The 18,898-nt window shown below is 43.5% G+C and overlaps 1 protein-coding gene across 1 annotated transcript; it reads right to left on the bottom strand.

The window, feature by feature from the left end:
- Nucleotides 1-181: 181 nt before the first annotated feature.
- On the bottom strand, nt 182-17,983 carry ipo4 (importin 4). The gene is made up of 30 exons (XM_083674103.1): nt 17,598-17,983; nt 17,172-17,258; nt 16,903-16,982; nt 16,386-16,427; nt 16,037-16,166; nt 14,286-14,465; nt 13,898-13,963; nt 13,410-13,511; nt 12,102-12,185; nt 11,767-11,922; nt 11,455-11,508; nt 10,429-10,538; nt 10,163-10,271; nt 9,865-9,994; nt 8,822-8,935; nt 8,147-8,260; nt 7,800-7,923; nt 7,309-7,420; nt 6,674-6,792; nt 5,915-5,992; nt 5,512-5,569; nt 5,213-5,318; nt 5,041-5,111; nt 3,941-4,063; nt 3,460-3,636; nt 2,594-2,820; nt 2,116-2,248; nt 1,432-1,536; nt 942-1,011; nt 182-842 (listed from the first exon to the last, which is right to left on the bottom strand). Exons 1-30 carry the CDS (start codon nt 17,661-17,663, stop codon nt 712-714), a joined length of 3,258 nt encoding a protein of 1,085 aa, XP_083530229.1. The 5' UTR covers nt 17,664-17,983; the 3' UTR covers nt 182-711.
- Nucleotides 17,984-18,898: the final 915 nt, after the last annotated feature.

Here is an 18,898-nt window from a genome sequence, read left to right as displayed (position 1 = left end):
AGAGGTACAGCTGGAAGAGAAACAATGTTGTTTCAGAGAGCAGTTCCAACTAGTCAGGGGTTTGGCCGGGTTTAGGGTCAATTACTTTCAATATCGTCAGTTCATGACGTGAACTGAAATTTCAACTTAATAATAGATTAATTTCCATTTTTAAAATGTATTTATTGAAAATAAATGGCAGTTTTTCAATCCTTCAATTCAGTTTCTCTCTCACATCTGACTCAGGGATGAAAACAACAGACTGATATTGGCCAGTTCTGGCAGGGAACGCAGAATGACACAGACGAGTCTGAGAAAAAGGCATTTATCATGAGTTCAGTTCATTGCTTCACACTCTACACCTGCCAAGGCAGACATTCATCAAATTAGTGGTGAAAGGGGACAGCAGAGAATAGATATAGGTGGCTCTCAATTATAACATGGGGTAAAGCAAGTAATAGACTTTTAAAAAGAAAACAAAAAAACAAAAAAGAACAGAACTAATAGATAACACGTGTCAAATCACATTTCATAAAAATAATAAAACAGACAATATAACTTAAAAAGTTAATACTTGAAACATAACCGTTGACTAGTAGCAGAATGGTGGTAGTGCTAGGGTTTTTGTCCAATTTTAGAATTTCTCAACTGCTGTCCTATTTTCCCCGTCCTTTTGTAAAAATGTGTAAATCTAGCTCGTCACAGGAGAATGGAAGAGATGTTTGAGGTGGGCTACGATGGGGTGACCGCTGCGGCCAGCTTCGTCTTCTGCTCTGCAGGGAGTGAGTTCACAGCTCCCTGAAACTCCTGTGCGTGGCTCTGAGCGAAGTCTCGGATCAACAGAAGCAGGGTGTTCTGGGTTTCTGGAAGACGGAGACATTTTGTGAGTGAGCGCATACTAATGAGGTAAGACGAGGGACAATGACATCATTGCCTAACATGACGTGCGCTTCTCTTCTCACCTGCGTCGAGCTCTTTGGTTCCCAAGACATGACTGGAAGCAGATATGATGGGCTTCATTTGACTTACCACCTGAGGAGGACAACGTATACAAAATATGATACAACGAAGGGACAACATAGAAGTCACAACTAGAACACAGCGATGTTCATGTCATGTTTCACTGCACAATTACGCTGTTCAACACTGCTGAAGGAGCTTTGAGACAAAGTGGGTGACACAAAGCATGATCAGTGAGTAAGCCGGCTGATCTTGCTAAATATCTGGTTAGAAGTACATCACTTAGTCTGTTGTTATATTAATTTCTGATTTAATGTAGAGACTGAATCGATAGTCCCAACAACCCATATTCATGAGCTTTCTTTATGGACCATAAATTAAATAAATCTGAATCGAAATTGGCATCAAAGCTAATTTAGTGGTCCTGCTTAGCCATGTCAGCAAAGCTAGAAAAACAGCACACATGGCTGAGAGGGGTACAAATTAAAGTACCAGCGCGGGGTTGTGAGAATAGAGGAGGGCCAGGCAGCTGTACACGGTTTTGTTCTCCTCCATGTCCTCCTTCAGAGGGAGACGTTCCAACAGGGCAGGAACCACCTAGGAGAAAAGAAGAGGCGTGCCTGGTCAGTGAGACACTCAGAAACACTGTTACTCCTTCAAAACATCTGTCTGAGTCTACAGCACTTCATCCCTTATTTACACTACAGAGCCGAGCCGAGCTGAGCTGTACTGGACTGGCCTGGTTATCCACCCTAGTGGCTGAAACAGTGCTGATAAGGACATTTTGAAAGGAAAACCACAGTATGGTTTTGGTTGGCCCTGTATTGTGTAAAGCCCCTTAGTAAGCCGCTGGCAAACTCTGCATTTTGACTGTTAAAGAATATTACAATAAAAGATATGAAAAGGCGCTGATTCACAGAAACTCAAGAGAACTAAATAACTTACAGTTGGGTGCGGAACTCTGACTTTTACACACTCCCGACGGTACATTTCCGCAAACCCTCTAGTCACAATACTTGCACTAGTTTTGAGTTAAGGAATCGTCCCCAAAGCCAATCTACTGTATACGATAAACATGCAATAACTACTGAGAATTTCTGAAGCGTGTTTTAACCCATTGGCAGAAACAAGTCACAAGAGTGCGATATTTCAAAAGGGTCCAGGATTGAACTCTACCTGCTCCAGAGGAACACCCTCCATGTGGCTCATGATCATCCTGCAGAGGGCAGCGCACAGGTTGTCGATCACCCTCCGGTCACTCTCTTTGGACAGCAGGTTGGAGAAGAGGGACAGCATCATAGGGTAGTCTCTGAGACAAGTTGAGGAATAAGACACCCTGGGACTAGACAGGAGAGAACTAGGCCTACTTGTATTGGGCCCACTTACATAGGCACTGGATAAGCAATCTTGGACACGTACACCACGAGCATGTATCTGTACGCACGAGCTCACGCACACAAACATACATACCAAAAGTGTCTAAAACATCTTTAGACATTTACTGCATTAACGACGGCAGTCGCAACGGGACACAGACACACACAGGAACTGAAACTCACTCAAAGAGAGAGCTGAGCTGGGTGTCGCTTACGTGACATAAGCTACCAGACCTCACCTGACGTCAGCTGTCTCAAACACACACAGACAAGGATACTGGGCCACAGCAGGCCCTGCGGCCTGGGCCAGCGCTCCCAGTCCAAACACGCTGTTGCTGCGCACCTCTGGGTCGCTGTCCCTCACCCCGCCCACCAGCACCGGTAGCAGCCGGTTGGACAGCCGCCCGGCCATGGCCCTGCCCCCGGACACACCCACCAGAGAGTGCAGGGTCTCCCCGAGCGTGCCCAGGGAGAAGGAGCGGTCAGCCACCGTGCACGAAGATTTCTACAAACAAAGTACAAATTCTCTCATTCACTGAACACTTGATGGGCACTTGATGCCTTTATGGTTTCATCTCAGCAGACACAGACGGAGGGATACTTTCGTTAAATGTAAAATGACATGTAAAAATGATGATTACAAACTAAAAACTCATGCATAACTTTTTTTTTTTTTTTTGTTATTCATTAAATCAAGCATGACCAGGCGCCATTTGAAGAAGAAGAAACTTTGTGGGCTCGCACAGTATTATTTTGGTTCTGGAAATAGTTTAAAAGATGGTTTGGACAATAGTGGTCAGGGGAGCAGTGGCATATATGCAGATAGACAGACAGATGAGAGAGGGGAAGTATAGATAGATCAATATAATTGAGAGTTTGAGTTATACTGGGACAGCAGTAGGGACTGGCAATAGGAAGAAAGGATGATGACTGAGTAGTTGGAAGAAAATGAGAGTCGTATGAACAGTGGATTAAAGGGAACAGACAAGAGAGAGAGAGAGAGACAAAGAGAGAGACAGACAAAGAGAGAGAGAGACAGAGATAGACAAAGACAGGCAGAGAGAGTGATGAGACAGGCAGACAGCCAGAGAGAGACAGCCAGAGAGAGACAGCCAGACACAGAGAGGGGGACACCCTGACTCACAGCCTTGTTCATGATGAGGGGCAGCAGCTCGTTGAGGTAGGGGGAGAAGGCGTCGGCGGGCACGGCAGACGCCAGTAATGGGATGCCCTCGCCGGCAAACTCCTGCAGCATGGCGTCATACTCCGCCTGCTGCTCCTCATCCTCCGCCTCGTCTCCTCCTCCGTCCTGACACACCGTCTTTACGGGGAGAGAGAGAGGACAGAGAGAGGGTCACTGAGAAGTACTAATACACAGCAAAATGACTGGCTGGGTTATGTCAGGCAGCCATATTTAGTTTTTTTTTTTTTTAATACAGACGTATTCCTAAGACGCCGGTTAAGCGATTGCATCATAACAATGGTCGTCTCCAGAACAACCACAGCAAAAGCTTGTATTGGAATTTCCTTAGGTATGTAAAATATAGCTAGTTTGTTGGGTAATTGAGCTTTTCATTTGATGTATACACAATGCTGGAGACCCAAGACGGCCCAGCTTATCTCACCCTCTTCTTCAGCACGTCGCGGATGGCCTGGCTGATCTCCTGCAGGCGTCCGGGGGTCTGCAGCGCCTCCCCCTGGCAGGCCTTGAGCACCGCGTTCATGGCCTCCAGCACGCCCATCACCACCTGCATGATAGAATATGATAATGTAAATGTCATGCATCATCACATTATCATACTATTATTTGACCAATTTAACTATATTATAACTTGATATCATGATTAGGGCATAGAACCCTATTGTTATTGTTTTTATTTTTTCATCACTGATGCCATTGCTCAATTTCACGTGAGAGGCTTCATGTTAGAGACTTGAAACTTGGCAGTATGGAGGAAGTGGTGAACACTATCCCCAAATGTAATATTACAGCCATTGGCCTAATGGGGGCGCTATAACAAGTGTTTTTTGACAACTTTGAACTTTGATCTCCCCCACCCTATGACCTAGAGTCAACCAAATTTGGTACATAAGTCCCTCTCAGAATGATGAACAAAAAAGCCTCTAGGGACCATGAAGGTCCGCCATGATGGACTTTCCGCCATTTAGAATTTTGTGATAAACACCTAAAACACTAAGCTAACGCTTTTACGGTGATTGAACCATCTGCATCAAACTTGGTATGGACCATCGATGGACTGAGGTTCTCACAGGATTCATTTTGTTTATCATTTGAACAAACATGGCCACTATTGATGCCACCCAAGGGGAGCTAAATGGTGGTGGAGATTAACTTTAACTATCATTTTCTGAACAGAGTTGGACAATGTTTCCGCAATATGCTGATCAACTTAAAGGCTTAGTTAATGATTTTAACAATCCTAACCATCAACCCATTCGATCACTTTTTTCACCAGTGTTTTGTTGGAGGAAACTGCAGTACTAGCAATGCTATTACTTATGAAGTAACCCTTTACGCCAATCACATAAAAGCTGATTTCATCAAAGACGGTCTCTACTCTATTGCTATGAACCTGGTAGACATTTCCAAGGCCCTCCCTTGACCATTCTCAGATAGCTGTTTAAACCTGTGACCTTGCCATGAGGCTTAGACACAGTCAATCGCTGCTTGACGCTTTAATATTTTTAATATCATCATCATCACCTGCCGCTCGCGCTCCTGACGTACTGCCTCCAGAAAGCTGGGCAGCACCACTCCCAGGAGCTTCTGGAGGGCTAGGGGAGGGACAAACAAAGCAGAACGTTAGCCAACAACCTTTTATGGAAACTGGGCACAGAGCAGTGACTGGGATGGAGAGAGAGAGAGAGGGTTATACCCTGATGGTTGGCTTCTGTGGGACTCTCCTGCCACACTTTGTGCTGAGCTCGGCAGAACTGGCCCATGGCCCCGAAAGCGGCCCTCCGCACGTCCTCGTGGGGGAACTGACGGGGGGGGGGGCAAACAGAGTGTGTACACGGTAAGAGATCAGAGATAACTCTATTACTCACTCATAAACAGTAGCACGCTTACTAGCATATATCATGTATTCATAGACACCCATTTACTGACACAGACGCACACAACACCCTCCTCTTTCTCCTTCTCCAGAACGAGAGATCAAGCAGAGCTACTTACATCCTTCAGCTCATAAACCTGCTGGAAGCTGGACTCAAGGAAGGGCTGGAAGGCAGCACTGAGGAGTGGGTTCAAAACAGAAGAGTCAAAACCATAGAGGATATTTCAGTGTCCTCTATCTGTGGTCAGAACTGAGTGAGTGAGACTCCAACTATCGACAGAAACTATTAAATTACTGTGTTCCAAATGGACTGACTCCCTAGCCACTCCTGTAGATCTGGAAAGGATTTGATAGGTGGTGGCAAAATGGCCACTCTTCTATTCATCAGAGTGCAAGGTGGAGCTGTTATTATTTTACTTTTAGCCATCCCACTCCTCTCAGATCTATAGGAGTATGTGGCTAGAGGTTGATTTGGGATTCAGCATGTGCGTGTGTGTGTGTGTGTGTGTGTGTGTGTGTTACCCAGTGTTGAAGGCAATCTCTCCTAGGGCGTCGCAGGCGTCCTCTTTCTCGTCAATGTAGGCGTTTTCTACACTGAACCTGTGGGAGAGAGAGAGAGAGAGGGGGGGGGGGGGACAGAGATCATTAATGTGCTTGTAGAACACAGTGGCTGTGTTCTCAATAGCACGGCCCCTTTCCTTCATTCTCTCCATGGCTTCATCCACATACAGTACCTATAGAAATTCTTCATCCCCCTTTTAACATGTTCCCCTTTTGTTGCCCCAGAGCAACAAACCACTGATCTGCACACCCTATCGGACACTTTGAAAGTCAAAGACTTTTTTTTTTTCTGCAATAGTTTATTGAAAATGAAGCTTTCATCCCCCTTGCTGTGACTCTCCTAAAATGTGCTCAAATGCAAACTTTTCTTCAACAAGTTACTCAATTCGTTGATATGAGTGCAATGATAAAAGTTCATGTGATTTCAGAATTAGTCGTTCTTTGTAGGGTCCCTGATTTGAATAGGAATCTATTACACACTGTGTTGATGAGGCTGTCACTACCAACTCTTTCTCAATGTTCTCTTGATCCTGACAAACTCAGGACTCCAGTCCCTGCCGGTGACAAGCATACCCATACCATGGGACTTTTGCAAACAGGTTAATTTTTTAAATAAATTCTAGAAATGTTTTTCTTTGAAAGTGTCCAATAGACTGTAGATCAGTGGAAACAAATTCCTATTTGTATGTATTTCGATTCCAGACTCTTTGCACTTCGTACCCGGCAATGTCTGGTTCCACACCCTCGGACTCCCCCTCGTCCTCCAGAATGGCGTCTCCCTCTGTGTCATCCTCGTCGTCATCCAGCAGGACAAACTGCTTGTCTTCTTCAAGGTGAGCCTGGAGGATGGAGAGAGAGAGAGAGAGAGAGAGAGAGAGAGAGGAGGGGAGGGGGGGGTGGGGGGAAGAAAGTTAGAGTCAACATGTAAATACAGGGGTAATTGCTATATGCATATTTAATATTGCTTCCATCTATCTAACATCTAGGAAGTCCTTCCATTCACATTAATTAATTTCTCAAAGGTGAGTTCAGAACAGAGGGTGAAGCGGTGAATTCAGCCGCTGAGGTTCCGATTCTCTACCCTTTCATTTACATTTACGGGATTTAGCGGACTCCTTTATCCAAAGCGACTTACAACAAATACATCTGTTTAAGTAAGTGAATCATCTATCCATCAGTCATCATAAGATAAAGTCATCTATGCACCAGGGGCCATAGGCAGTCACAACGCTAGAAGCATTTTTTTCCCCCCTCATGACATGTGAATCCTATGATTTTAAATCATAGTGACAAGTGCGCATTTCAGGGAAAGGGCTGGAGAATTGGGACTTGGCCAGTGTGTGAGTGAGACTGACCGTGACTCCCTCGGTGGACTTGAGAGAGAGCAGCATGACAGTGGTGATGGCTGTGAGGTGAGGGTTCAGACAGTCGGGGCTGACGGTCGACACAGCAGAGAACAGGCTGTACCTGCACACACAGAGAGAGAAGACGCCGGGGTTGTTAAAATTACCATAGTAAAAGAAGCTAATGTCTTCTCACCGTAAAGGGTTACTAAAAACGTACATTTTTCATCAGACCAACACTGATTTGGTCCCGACATTATTACTTTGTGCAGACAAGCCTCATAGAAATCCTAATAACCAGCTTGTATTTAGTTATTTTTATTTCTTTTTACAAAAAAAGAGCGTCATATTCAACAGACACTGAACTGACAAAAGAGAGAGACTATTGAACTCGAGATGCTCCTACAAAAGGCCGAGAGGAGGGCTCCTGCTAGTGACTACCTCAGATACAAAATTGCTGTGTGTGTGTGTGTTCGCTGCTTCACACACACACGGCTACTTACGTGCAGCGGCGCAGGTCTGGGTCGTCTATGGCGTCGGTGAGGTTGAGGCCCAACTGAACGCACTCAGCTACAAGTGGGCTGAACACATCTTTCCCGATGGTGCGGGCCAGCACTGACAACGTATCTGCCCGGGGGACCAAGGATACATATCATCAACCTCCATTCACAACCCGGGACACACTTGTGGTAAATTAATTGGGATGACAACTTAGACAGCTTGTACATGCATAGTGAGTTTCTTTTGCGGTGTGTAATACTTGGCCTAGTTCAAAATGGAAGAAAACATAACACTTTTTTTCATTGACAACATGAAAGATGACAAGATAGCAACATTAGCGTTAGCCCACCCAGAGCCTGTGTCTGCAGGGACCTCATCTCGTCGCGGGTGTCTGTGAGGAAGCCCTTCAGATTCTCGATGACAGGGGGGAAGTAAGGCACCAGCATCTCTTTAGCAGCATTGGCTGAACCACAAGAGACGGAGGGGAGGGGGGTTAATACAGAGTCTGAAAGGTTTATTACCCTGGGTGCATTAACAAACAGAGTCTGACGTGGCTTCCTATCCTCGTCTCAATCTGCACTGATCCGAAAAACATGACAGCTAAAGCAATACGGTAAATGTCCACTAGGGGAACGTGCTTTTTCCTTTCCAGTTCCGTCAGACCCCTGTAGATAACGGGAACCTGTGATGCGAGAGGGAAACGCATCTGTGCACTTTTTTGGCACACTTAGGAACTAAATACACCCACTATTTTTTGCAACAGTCACTGCATTTGTTCCTTCTTTTTCAGAAGTTTATAGAATCTACTTTCTCTGATGTAGAGGAGGAAAAGTATACAGGGAAAGAAAGTCACTTCAGACTTTTGAGACGCACCCATGGTCTGGCCAATGGCCAATAATAAGCTGTTAGCTATGATATAATTAACTTTCTAAGTGTTAGCAGTAATGAACGTTCTGTGTGTTACCAGAGATGACTAACTTTTTAATTATTAGCAGTAATAAGCACCTAAGGCACCTATAATTACCTATGGCTCCGATGGCGCTGACGGCCAGCTCTTTGAGCTTGAGACTCTCTGCATTGTTCAAGGCGGACAACATGGTCTCCATCAGAGTGGGCAGGTAGGGTTGGATCTCCTCACCTGAGAGAGGGAAGGGGTTGATAGGGTGTCAGTGAAAACCCACACAATCACATCACAGGATGAAGGGGTTAAAGAGGCACTTCACCACTTTTTAACGAAATATTCATGATCTTCCGCACCAGTGTTCACAGTGTTGTTAAAAAGATAAGAAAAGGGCCAGTTGCATAAACTTAGTTAAGGCTGGTCTATGGGCCAAGATCAGTCTTATTTTAGCTGTAAGACTCGTCTAATTTAGGTTAGCCAGTTGCATAAATGTTAAGACTGACTTACTTTAAGCCCAAAAAGTAAGACTGCCTACCCGCAGGCTAAATTTGATGTAAGGCCTATGTTGCCATGGTAACAGCTGACTAGTCATTCAAAAGGAACTGCCTAACCATTCACCATCCATCCAGTGATTCTGCCTAACAGAGGACAACATTAAATGTCTCCATGCAAACATGGTTAGTTTGTTTATTGGCAACCTTGGTTAGCTAGATAGGGCACAAATAGCTGGCAAGCTAGCAAATGTGTCTATATAGCTAGCAAGCTTGCCTTTCCAAATCTAAATGCGAGGCTCATTTAGTTTGGAAAACAATGGCTAGCTAATCTAATGTGTCATATATTTACACTTATCCCGTGCGTATCCCTCTATTTTATCATTTTATTTCACAAAACTTTCAATTGCTAACACTATTTAACTTATCTGCGACCATGTTTTCCTTCTGTTCAGTGTCTTAATTTTCTGAGGTAAGTACTACTTCAGTAGGACTTAGGGGGCAAATCCACCAGAGCCATGGAATTCGTTTTGCATGGAGGGCATGAGAGCCCCAGGGTACAAGGACTGAGTGAGCACACAACAAAGAGTCTTTGATTGACCAGTTAAAATCCCATCTCCGAGTGAATGTATACGCATAGTACATTCAGGTGAAGTGAATGGGCAGCACTCTCACCCAGGTTCTCCAGGAAGTTCTCCAGGGCGTAGAAGGCCTTGGTGACGTGGCCTATCTTGGACTGGTTTAGGGCTGACATGTAGCCCAGCAGGAGCGGCATCAGCTCATCGCAGTACTTACTGACCTCAGGCTGAGAGGAAGGGGGGGGGGGTTTAGATAGGAGTCCTAAACAAGCCCACATCTCAATATATAAACCTGTTCGGCTAGCTATGATGTATTTTCAAAAGATGCCTTTCAAACTCATTATTAATAGGGTGCATTCTGTAAAATCGGACTGATCACGTCTGGTCTGACTGACCTGTAGGTGTTCAGAGAACTGTCCCAAAGCAAAGAGGCCTGCGCTGCGGACCACCTGGTTACTGTCCGACAGACTCTGGCACACTGTCTGCAGCATGGAGGACAGCAACCTGACAGAGAGACACACACACACACAACTACTGGACAAATCTATAAGTGAATGAAAAGTAGATGAAGAAGAGACATACAAAACTAACTGGGACTTTAACATGGGCGGGGGGGGGGGACTGTGCTTGTATAGGGGACTTGAATAGGAGTTGTACTCACTTGGTTCGTATGTGGTCGGCGCAGCCTTCCGCAAGCACGGCCATACACATCAGTCCAGCCTTCCTCTCGTAAGGGTTCTCACTGGCCAAGCACGCCTGAGTGAGGGGCATCTGGACAACAACACAGACAGCAGTGACACACTTTAAGTTTATTCATGTCATGTTTCAAAAGGAAAATAAAATGTATTTCTAATATTAGATGTATATTATTCTTTTTATTTTTTTTGTTATTATGTTCTCCAGGTAAGAACCACACATTCGGGCTGCTTATTGCTTCAGTGTGAGCAGTTGAAACATGAAAGGTGACAGCCAAGCAAGGGAGAGAACGACAAGTTAGGAATCTCAGTTAGTTTAGATTTGTATATAATGCAAGACCTGATTAACAAAACGGAAAACTACGTATTTTATATATGCAAGTTATTTCATGCTACAATTGAATATGCTTTATAGGTTTCAGGTCAAACATGGTTGATGTTTAAATAGCAGCATTTTTATTAAGGCTACTGTCTGTCATTTTCCCAGTAATTCTGAATAATGTACTGTGTACTGTATAGACCTACCCCTGGATTTGGATAAATACGCATTTTTAAATCACCAATGACATAAGTTCTCACCTAGGCCAAATTCATTAAGGTTAATGTATTTAATAATCAGACGGAAATGTAGCATATTATTTTTTATACTTTTCATCTTTATCCATCCAAGATGGATATTCAAAGACTTGATACACTTTGGTACTGTTTTTTTTTTGTTTTGTTTTTCTGCTTGCCCTCAATTTTCTGAAAATGAATCCCATTAAACAATGAATCAAGTTTGTATTGCCTAAATAGAATAATAGAAACAAAAGAATGAATAGAATGGCAGGTGCCGGGTTTGAGCTGAAGTTTCTAGTGGACATATAATAGTTCCGAGACTCTGAGCCCCACAACTATCATTTTACACAACTGAGGTTATTGTATAATACGTCATCAGGTTGAAAGAAAATCATAAAACAGTACACTTTTGAAGCAGGCATCTATATACTAACCAGCTGTTGGAATAACTTCTCTGGGGGCATGTGGAGAGCCATAGTGTCAATAACCTGCAGACAAAGACGACATTTTATTTGAGAGAAACACAGAAAACAAAATGTCAACCTGATAGTACCTGACGTAATGTGTTTGACACATATTGGGCCGGACAGAGATTAAGCCTAATCCTTTACTAAAAAGCATCTTCAATTGAGTTTTTCAGTTGAAAGAGTGATTTTGTCAACAACTAGTCCTAGTATGTATTTGACCCAGGTCTGCTGTGTATCACACAATGTTGGGAAGTGTTCAGATTAAAAGACGAGGATCACCTGAGCAGCGAAGTGTTTGGGACTCTCGCTGTCAGTGTCGTCCTCTGTGTCTTTCTCCTCATCCTCGGGGTCCTCCTCCCCGGGCGGGGGCGCTGCGCTCAGCACGGGGAAGACCGTCTGCAGTATGGGGTTCAGCAGCTTCTGCTTCAACACCGTCTAAAGGGGAGGGAGAGTCACTCACCAGCTCCGTATACTTTCAATGGCAAAAAAGGAAAGGATGGCACTTTAGACTATTGAGGCACACCCTGAGTTTAAGGAGGGAGAGAAGTCACTGGGGGGGTTAAGCATAGAGGAGCAGTATGGAGAGCAATCCATTTATAGTAAGGTTAGTTTACCTTGCTCTTAAGTCTGATGAGAAAAGCGATGCAGGAGAGAGCCTTGACACGCAGAGAGTCGCTGAGTGAGGTGTCTGCGCTGACCTTGAGAGAGACACACACACACACACTTCATCGAACTGCTCACACTTTGAGCACCACAGTTGAAATCACTCTAAATGCCCTCTTAATGCCTTATGAAGCCCTATAAAGTGTTCACAGACGATTCACAGATCAATGGCTAACAAATGTCATGCAATGTAAATGGGAGATACCACTATTGGAAAAGCACCAGATGTTATAGGCCCATTAAAGTGAAAATTGTAATTTCCAGTGTTTTGGTTTGAATGTTGGCTTCCACAGATCAAATAAGCATCACCCAAATATGAAAAATGAAAAGTCTGTCATTTTCCAGTACTAGCCCTGCTACTCTCTCTCAAATGCTAAGTTTTCACTGGGTGTGATTGAAGGTTTTGCGTCTGTCACCACAACCTGCTCATGTTATACTCAAATAGGATTCATGTTCTGGGTAGTAAAACTCAATAGAATAATCCAATTATATACTTTGTTTACATTTTACATCGCTCCTGTTTTAGCTAGCACTAGCCGTGTGCACAGTGACAGCTCTCAGCAGGCACAGATAACAGCGGAGACCAGATGACACTGGACATTTAGAATGTTGTGGTCAAAGGCAGCAAGGGATACAAAAGTAAGAAAATTATGTATCTTAAGATTGATCTTGTTGTTTGACCTAGCACAGTACCGTATTTTGCTAGCTAGAAAAACTACCTGTTGGCTAACTGCTCTTAGTACAGTTGCTAAAAGTTTTACAACACTAGCTTCAAAGTAACTCAGCAAAAAATGTTAGAGCATCCAACTGCAAACAGAAATGCTGCATAAATCCACAAGAGACACTGTATGAATTATGAATTGGCCAACATTACAGCCAGCTAAAAAAATCTTTAACCTAGGAACGAAAGGCTCACGAGAGTGTGAACAACTGAACAATCAAAAATGTGAGTGTCACACCCTGTCAATCATGTCTGCCGTCTTCTTTTTGAGCATTTTAATTCTAAACAAATAAAGTATTTAACATAACAATCACCTAGAAATGGAATTCAAAGTCACCTTAAAACATCGTTCCTATGGTAATAATGTGTTTATTAATGATTTGCGAGGCATCCATGTCGGCATTAGAGTTTATGAAATCTTCATAAACCTTGAAAGTGGACATTTGATTCGAATGAGACCTTAATTCACGAGACCATCCTCACTGTAAAGCAAAAACCAGGTCATAATAAATGCTGTTTGAAGTCACTGTGTTCTCACCTCCAGGCAGAAGTGGACGATTTCGGCGATGTGGGGAACAATGATGGATACTTCGCTCTCCATCAGCTCATCAAACACTTCCATGGCCTCGCTGGCCTGGTCCTGCACAATACACACAAAGGGCTCTAAACACATCCAGATAATGTGGCTTACGAGCTAGAATAGATCTGACATCCTGATCCAAGGCATTCCAGGCCAAATTTGCCAAAATTGGCAAATAAAGGTTCATGGCAAAGAGAGACATGAGTGTGCAACTTTCACTTTATTATTAAATTCAACTCACCTGAAGGCTTGCATTACTTCTAAACATACTTTATTATAAATGTGTGTCAGTAAAACATCAATATTGCTCTGACACTAGATGTGTCATACTCTGTAGTCTGATTGTGAGATATAAAGGGTATTCACTCAATCATCATCCCTGAAAAACAGTCCAATCAGCACAACACAGTTCTATTGAGGGAATGACACATCAGCACATAACGAACCTGGTCTGCTTTGATGAGGTGTTTGAGGGCAACGATCAGTCTTGGGATGAGGGAACGCATTAAGTTCTGAAAGACAGCCAATGAATGACTCAAGCAAGGCAGGAAAGACTGAGCATCTGCTCATCCAGAACTATGCATCTAGGGTCTTTCACACCATCATGCCCACCCAAACCGTGCAGTTTACATTCTTTACGGCACACAGTAAGTATTATCTGCTTTCCTCAATGATACCACAATGTTTTTGGGCCAGTTCAGCCCGCTTTAAGATAGGTATGCAATGTGAAAAGGAAATATTTGCACGGTATGGGTCATGGGGATGGCACAATAGGGTGAAAACCATAAGTGAATTTAAGTGGGCAATAATGACATGTTACTCGAGGGGACTTACCATCTCCTCTGTGCCAGTGTAAGCGGTCATGGCGGTGAGGGTGAGGATGCAGTAGTACATTGCAGTGGGGTTGTTTAAGTCCTCCAGCACAGTGCCGAACAGCTCCAGCAGCTGGCGGTAGTGGGGCTTGAAGGGCTCCGGGTTCGACTCCACCACTTTGCTGAGCAGGAGGAGACCCACCTGAGAGGAGGGGGACAAGAGTAGAAGTGTGCCGTGGGAGTATTCTGTCTTACAAGTTAGAATAAGTAAAAACTCTTTAGTCCGTGAAGAAAGACCCAACAGTGACTCTATTTCGAACAAATGTCAGACAAGACAAGACTAGTCAAATGAGCCCACAAGGGAAAATGGTGGTGCATAGCAAAACACAATAGTTTCAAACAGACGTATCACCCGATTGACATCTTTGTAAATACACAGTTAGGGCTAGCCCAAAGATGTTAGCACAATAATTGTTATCAATATGGACAAATATTATCACAACATGCTCTACAGTATGTACAGTTTGAAGGGCATGTTCTGCTTAGGATTGATGCCTGAATAAACCAGAGGGTTCATTGTGGATTTAAAAATCATGAAATGATTTATTTTCAGAACATTAATGTGCAATATTAAGGTGCAATATGTAGCTTTCCCCCCCCCCATGAGAATGTCACTAAATAACCATGCTGAATCATTACTTAAGATGCATTAGCAGTCTGTGACAGTGCGTGCTCCTGCCAAGACCCTGGCTTTCTGCCCGAATTTGCTTTTCCAAAATGTTCAGGACGTTTCTGAGCGTCTGCCACTTGCTGCAGGCGTGTAACCTGCAACTTGCTCATTGGCTACCTACTGCCTGAGCTGCAAACAAGCATTTGTCAGTGCTGGAAGCCGACCTAAGTACCTGAAGCTTTGTATGCAAAAACATTTCTAACATGTATTCTGTAAACTTTTTCCTAGTCAATGTACTGTTTGACATTACAGCCTTGTCTGAGTTTTGTTTGGAATGAGGGGATGTGTTTGTAACTTTGGGCTTAGCAGGAGAAGTTGTAAAGCCAGTCATGCAACCCTCATCCTCGACAGACATGGCTTCACAACAGAGCTGGAGGGTAGTTTAGGGAGATCATGGGGCTTGGGAATAGCGTACTGTAGAGTAGGGTAGGGTATCCATGACAGGGTTTTCTGTCACTGTATGAATGCACAGCTGCTGGTAAAGTTTCATGTTTCATGTTGAAACGTGAGTGTCTACGCTGGCTGGGTAATTTCCGTAATGTTTCGGTGAACATTTTCAAACTAAATAACATCACTACAAAATTGTCATTGCAATTCCCATTGCAGTGAAAAGAGGGCAGAATCCTGCATATGGTGCCTTTAAACAGAACCAAAATGTCTCATGGCAATACCAGACAAACCAAATACCAGACAAACCAAACCAGGCATGACAGGCAGGAGGCGTGTACCTAGAAAATTGCAGCTTGTTGTTGTCATTCTTTCAAACCAACCAAGATCAACAAAACTATTATTATCTTTACAATAATCATCATGATAAAGTTTGCCACGACAACGATAAACCTTTGACATTCATTTTCAATAAAATCATTTTTTCCATCTAGTTCTGTCCGTTCAAGATCGTTTTATCGCCCAGCCCTATGCACAGTGAATTGTATCGAGTACGCCTCCATTTGAAAAAGCAAACGGTAAACCGATAACATGCAGTGAAATAAACAAAAAGCAATTTCTCTCTCGTTCTTCATTGAGGTGGTGGTGTAGCCTACCTGTCTGTCCGTTGGGTTGTTACTCTTGGTAGACTGGTTGAGCAGGGTGAGAAGAGCTGGCCAGCGGTCCGGTGTCTCATGTTTGACCATCACAGCACTGAGCTGTGAGAGGGAGTGACGCACTGTGTGTCTGCAACAGAGATACCACGTTTACCATAAAACACCTAAGCAAAGGGGTTGTTCATTCTATTATCAATTGGTATGAAATTCATTGTGTTTATGGTACGATAAGCATAACCCATGGGTCATGGTACACCGTTCTTTCACGTAGGCCCAAAAAAGTTGGCCTAAACTTTCAACATCAAACGCCACCTACAGTGTCTTTCATATCAATACAAAAAAAGCTTACTCTGTCTCCTGTTGGAAAGCTTGCAGGACCACTGCCTTCAGACTATGGAAGAAGAAAAACAAAAGAAGAAAATAACATCTCAAACACAATAGTCATTTAACACTCCCCCCAATCATTTTTCCACATACTGGGTCCCCAACAAAACATAAATACTTAAAAAATAAATAAATAATTAAATAGCACTTGACTCAAGGATTAACATTACAAGAGAGCAACGTTACTTTTTTACTAAACTTGTTACTTTAAAAGACTTGAGGCTTTCCATCATGTTTCCAAAGTCTCCTAGGACCCCAAAAACATAAACAATGGCAACTCTTATTGTTTTGTTTATGATGAATAATACAATTGTTCTACTCGAACTACAGTATTTTGGAATTTCATCATTAGCAAGGGGTATATTTCATGATTTGAAAACATTGATCATATCACTGACAGTGGCTAAACCGATGACTATGCCTTAAACAATACAATAACCTTGGGAAAAAACTGTCAGGAAGGAATGACAACAACGCCCAACCTCTCTCTGTGATCAGGGCTAATCTTCTTCCAGTGCTTCATCACTCGCATCCTCAACATCACTGCAGCTGACTGGCGGATCTGAGAGAGATGGAATTATAATGCACTGATGAAGGTGAAGGTAGCAAAGACAACACATATCATTGACAACTCAACACAAGGCGAGCAAACCTGTGAGTTACACTAGCCTTCAACTGATTCTGAATTCTTCTCTGATGACATGTGAGGGTGAGGGACCTATGGTTGTACTATGGTTGTACTTGTACATACCTGTGGGTTCTGGGAGCTAGTCATGACAGCACACAAAGCTGGGATGATGGCAGGGTCTTTGAAAGCCTGCTTCAACTGAGCAGTGGCCTAAAAAAAGAGAGGAAATAACACATCTGTCACCTGGCGAACATGAATGCTGACCACTGGCACTGTAGACACATCCGGGACTGTCATGTGCATGAAGTGAGAGAATAGCTGCCAAGACACACTGCATTGGATCACACTTCAAATCAGTTTCTCGTCGAACTCATGTCAATTCGATTGACGTTGGACTGGCAATTGATCTGTAGCCCTTTCTAGTAAATTGGTTAGCCTGGTGTCACCAAATCATACCACCCACGATGGTTGGTACCGGTGGTTAGCTCAGTCGTGCCCATCCCTTGTTTCACAAGATCAATTAAGACAGCTTGGCTAGCTGTTCATTACCTGCTGAATGACGGCATTGTCAGGCTGTGTGAGCTGTGACAGAATTTGCTCCAGTTCCTCTGACATTTTTGTCTCTTCCAAGATCTCAGCCTTTCTTAGATCGGATGTTATTCTTCAAAATGACTCGCGTAGTGAAACAGCAAGCAAACTTTCAAAGAAGTTGACCCTATACAGCAGGTGGGGGGGGGTCAAGTAAGCAAGTCTCGATGAGCATATGACAGCAAATCCTCACTAGCTAGTAAGCTAGCTAGATACTTGTCAATCTAGCTACTTGGCTAACGTCGGCTAAACGTTGTTGTACGCCTGGGAAGGACACCAACTCGGCGGCGGTTGAGATTCGAGTGTCGCTCCCTGGCCGGTTCGTTCCATCCAGTTGCCACGCGGGACCCAACTATGCAGTGTTCCACATTGGTTCCACGTGAGCCGCGTTTAAAGGGACCACACTGGAAAAAGCCTCGTCTACAACCATGTTTTACAGAGCACAGCGCCTGCCTTAGGAGCGGAGGGCTATGATTCATACATAATAATAATAATAATATTATATGCCATTTAGCTGACGCTTTTATGCAAAGCGACTTACATTGCAGTGAGTGCATAAATTTTTCAGGATATAGGATCCCCAGTGGGAATCAAACCCACAACCTAAGCGTTGTTAGCGCCATGCTCTACCTACTGAGCCACAGAGGACCACACATAATGTAATATGCAACTTAAATACTGAAATGCATATGATTGCATGTCTAAATCAAGTTTTGTCAAGTTTTATAAACGTTGTTGTTGAAGTTGATCATCTCGCTATTGACATTCATAGGAGTAGGAGTAGGAATGGGGACTGGGGAGTGACAATAAATGCCAATTGAGGGAACAAAAGAGGGAGTACCTCGTCTCACACTGTGGCACAAAGACATCGATTAATGAAAAAACAACTTTCCAGGCAAATCTTGCCACCCACTGCCATGTTGTTGGTAAAGTTGGAACACTTTGCAATAAAGCCACTGTCAGTGATATTTTCTGTGTTCTCAAATATGTAATTTGCCTATGTTAAATATGGCTCCTAAATACGATGATGAGAGTAGAACACTTAATTACTGTATAACCTCATCAATCATAGCAAAAGGGGGGATAAGACACTTTGTAAACCAATAATGCGTAGCTTCAAATCATGTCAGCAGCTACCAGTGATGTTCTAAGTCATTTCTCAAATTAAAATAGTTTCCTTGATTATGATTATGACTCCTAACTTTATGAGAGAACAATTGCTGCACCTCTTCATAACCAAATAAATAAGGACGTATTACAGT

The sequence above is a fragment of the Argentina silus genome, assembly GCF_951799395.1.
Source record: "Argentina silus genome assembly, chromosome: 1".
Lineage (NCBI taxonomy): Eukaryota > Metazoa > Chordata > Actinopteri > Argentiniformes > Argentinidae > Argentina > Argentina silus.
Note: the sequence above shows the minus strand (reverse complement) of the source record. Positions and strands in the feature narration are given on the sequence as shown.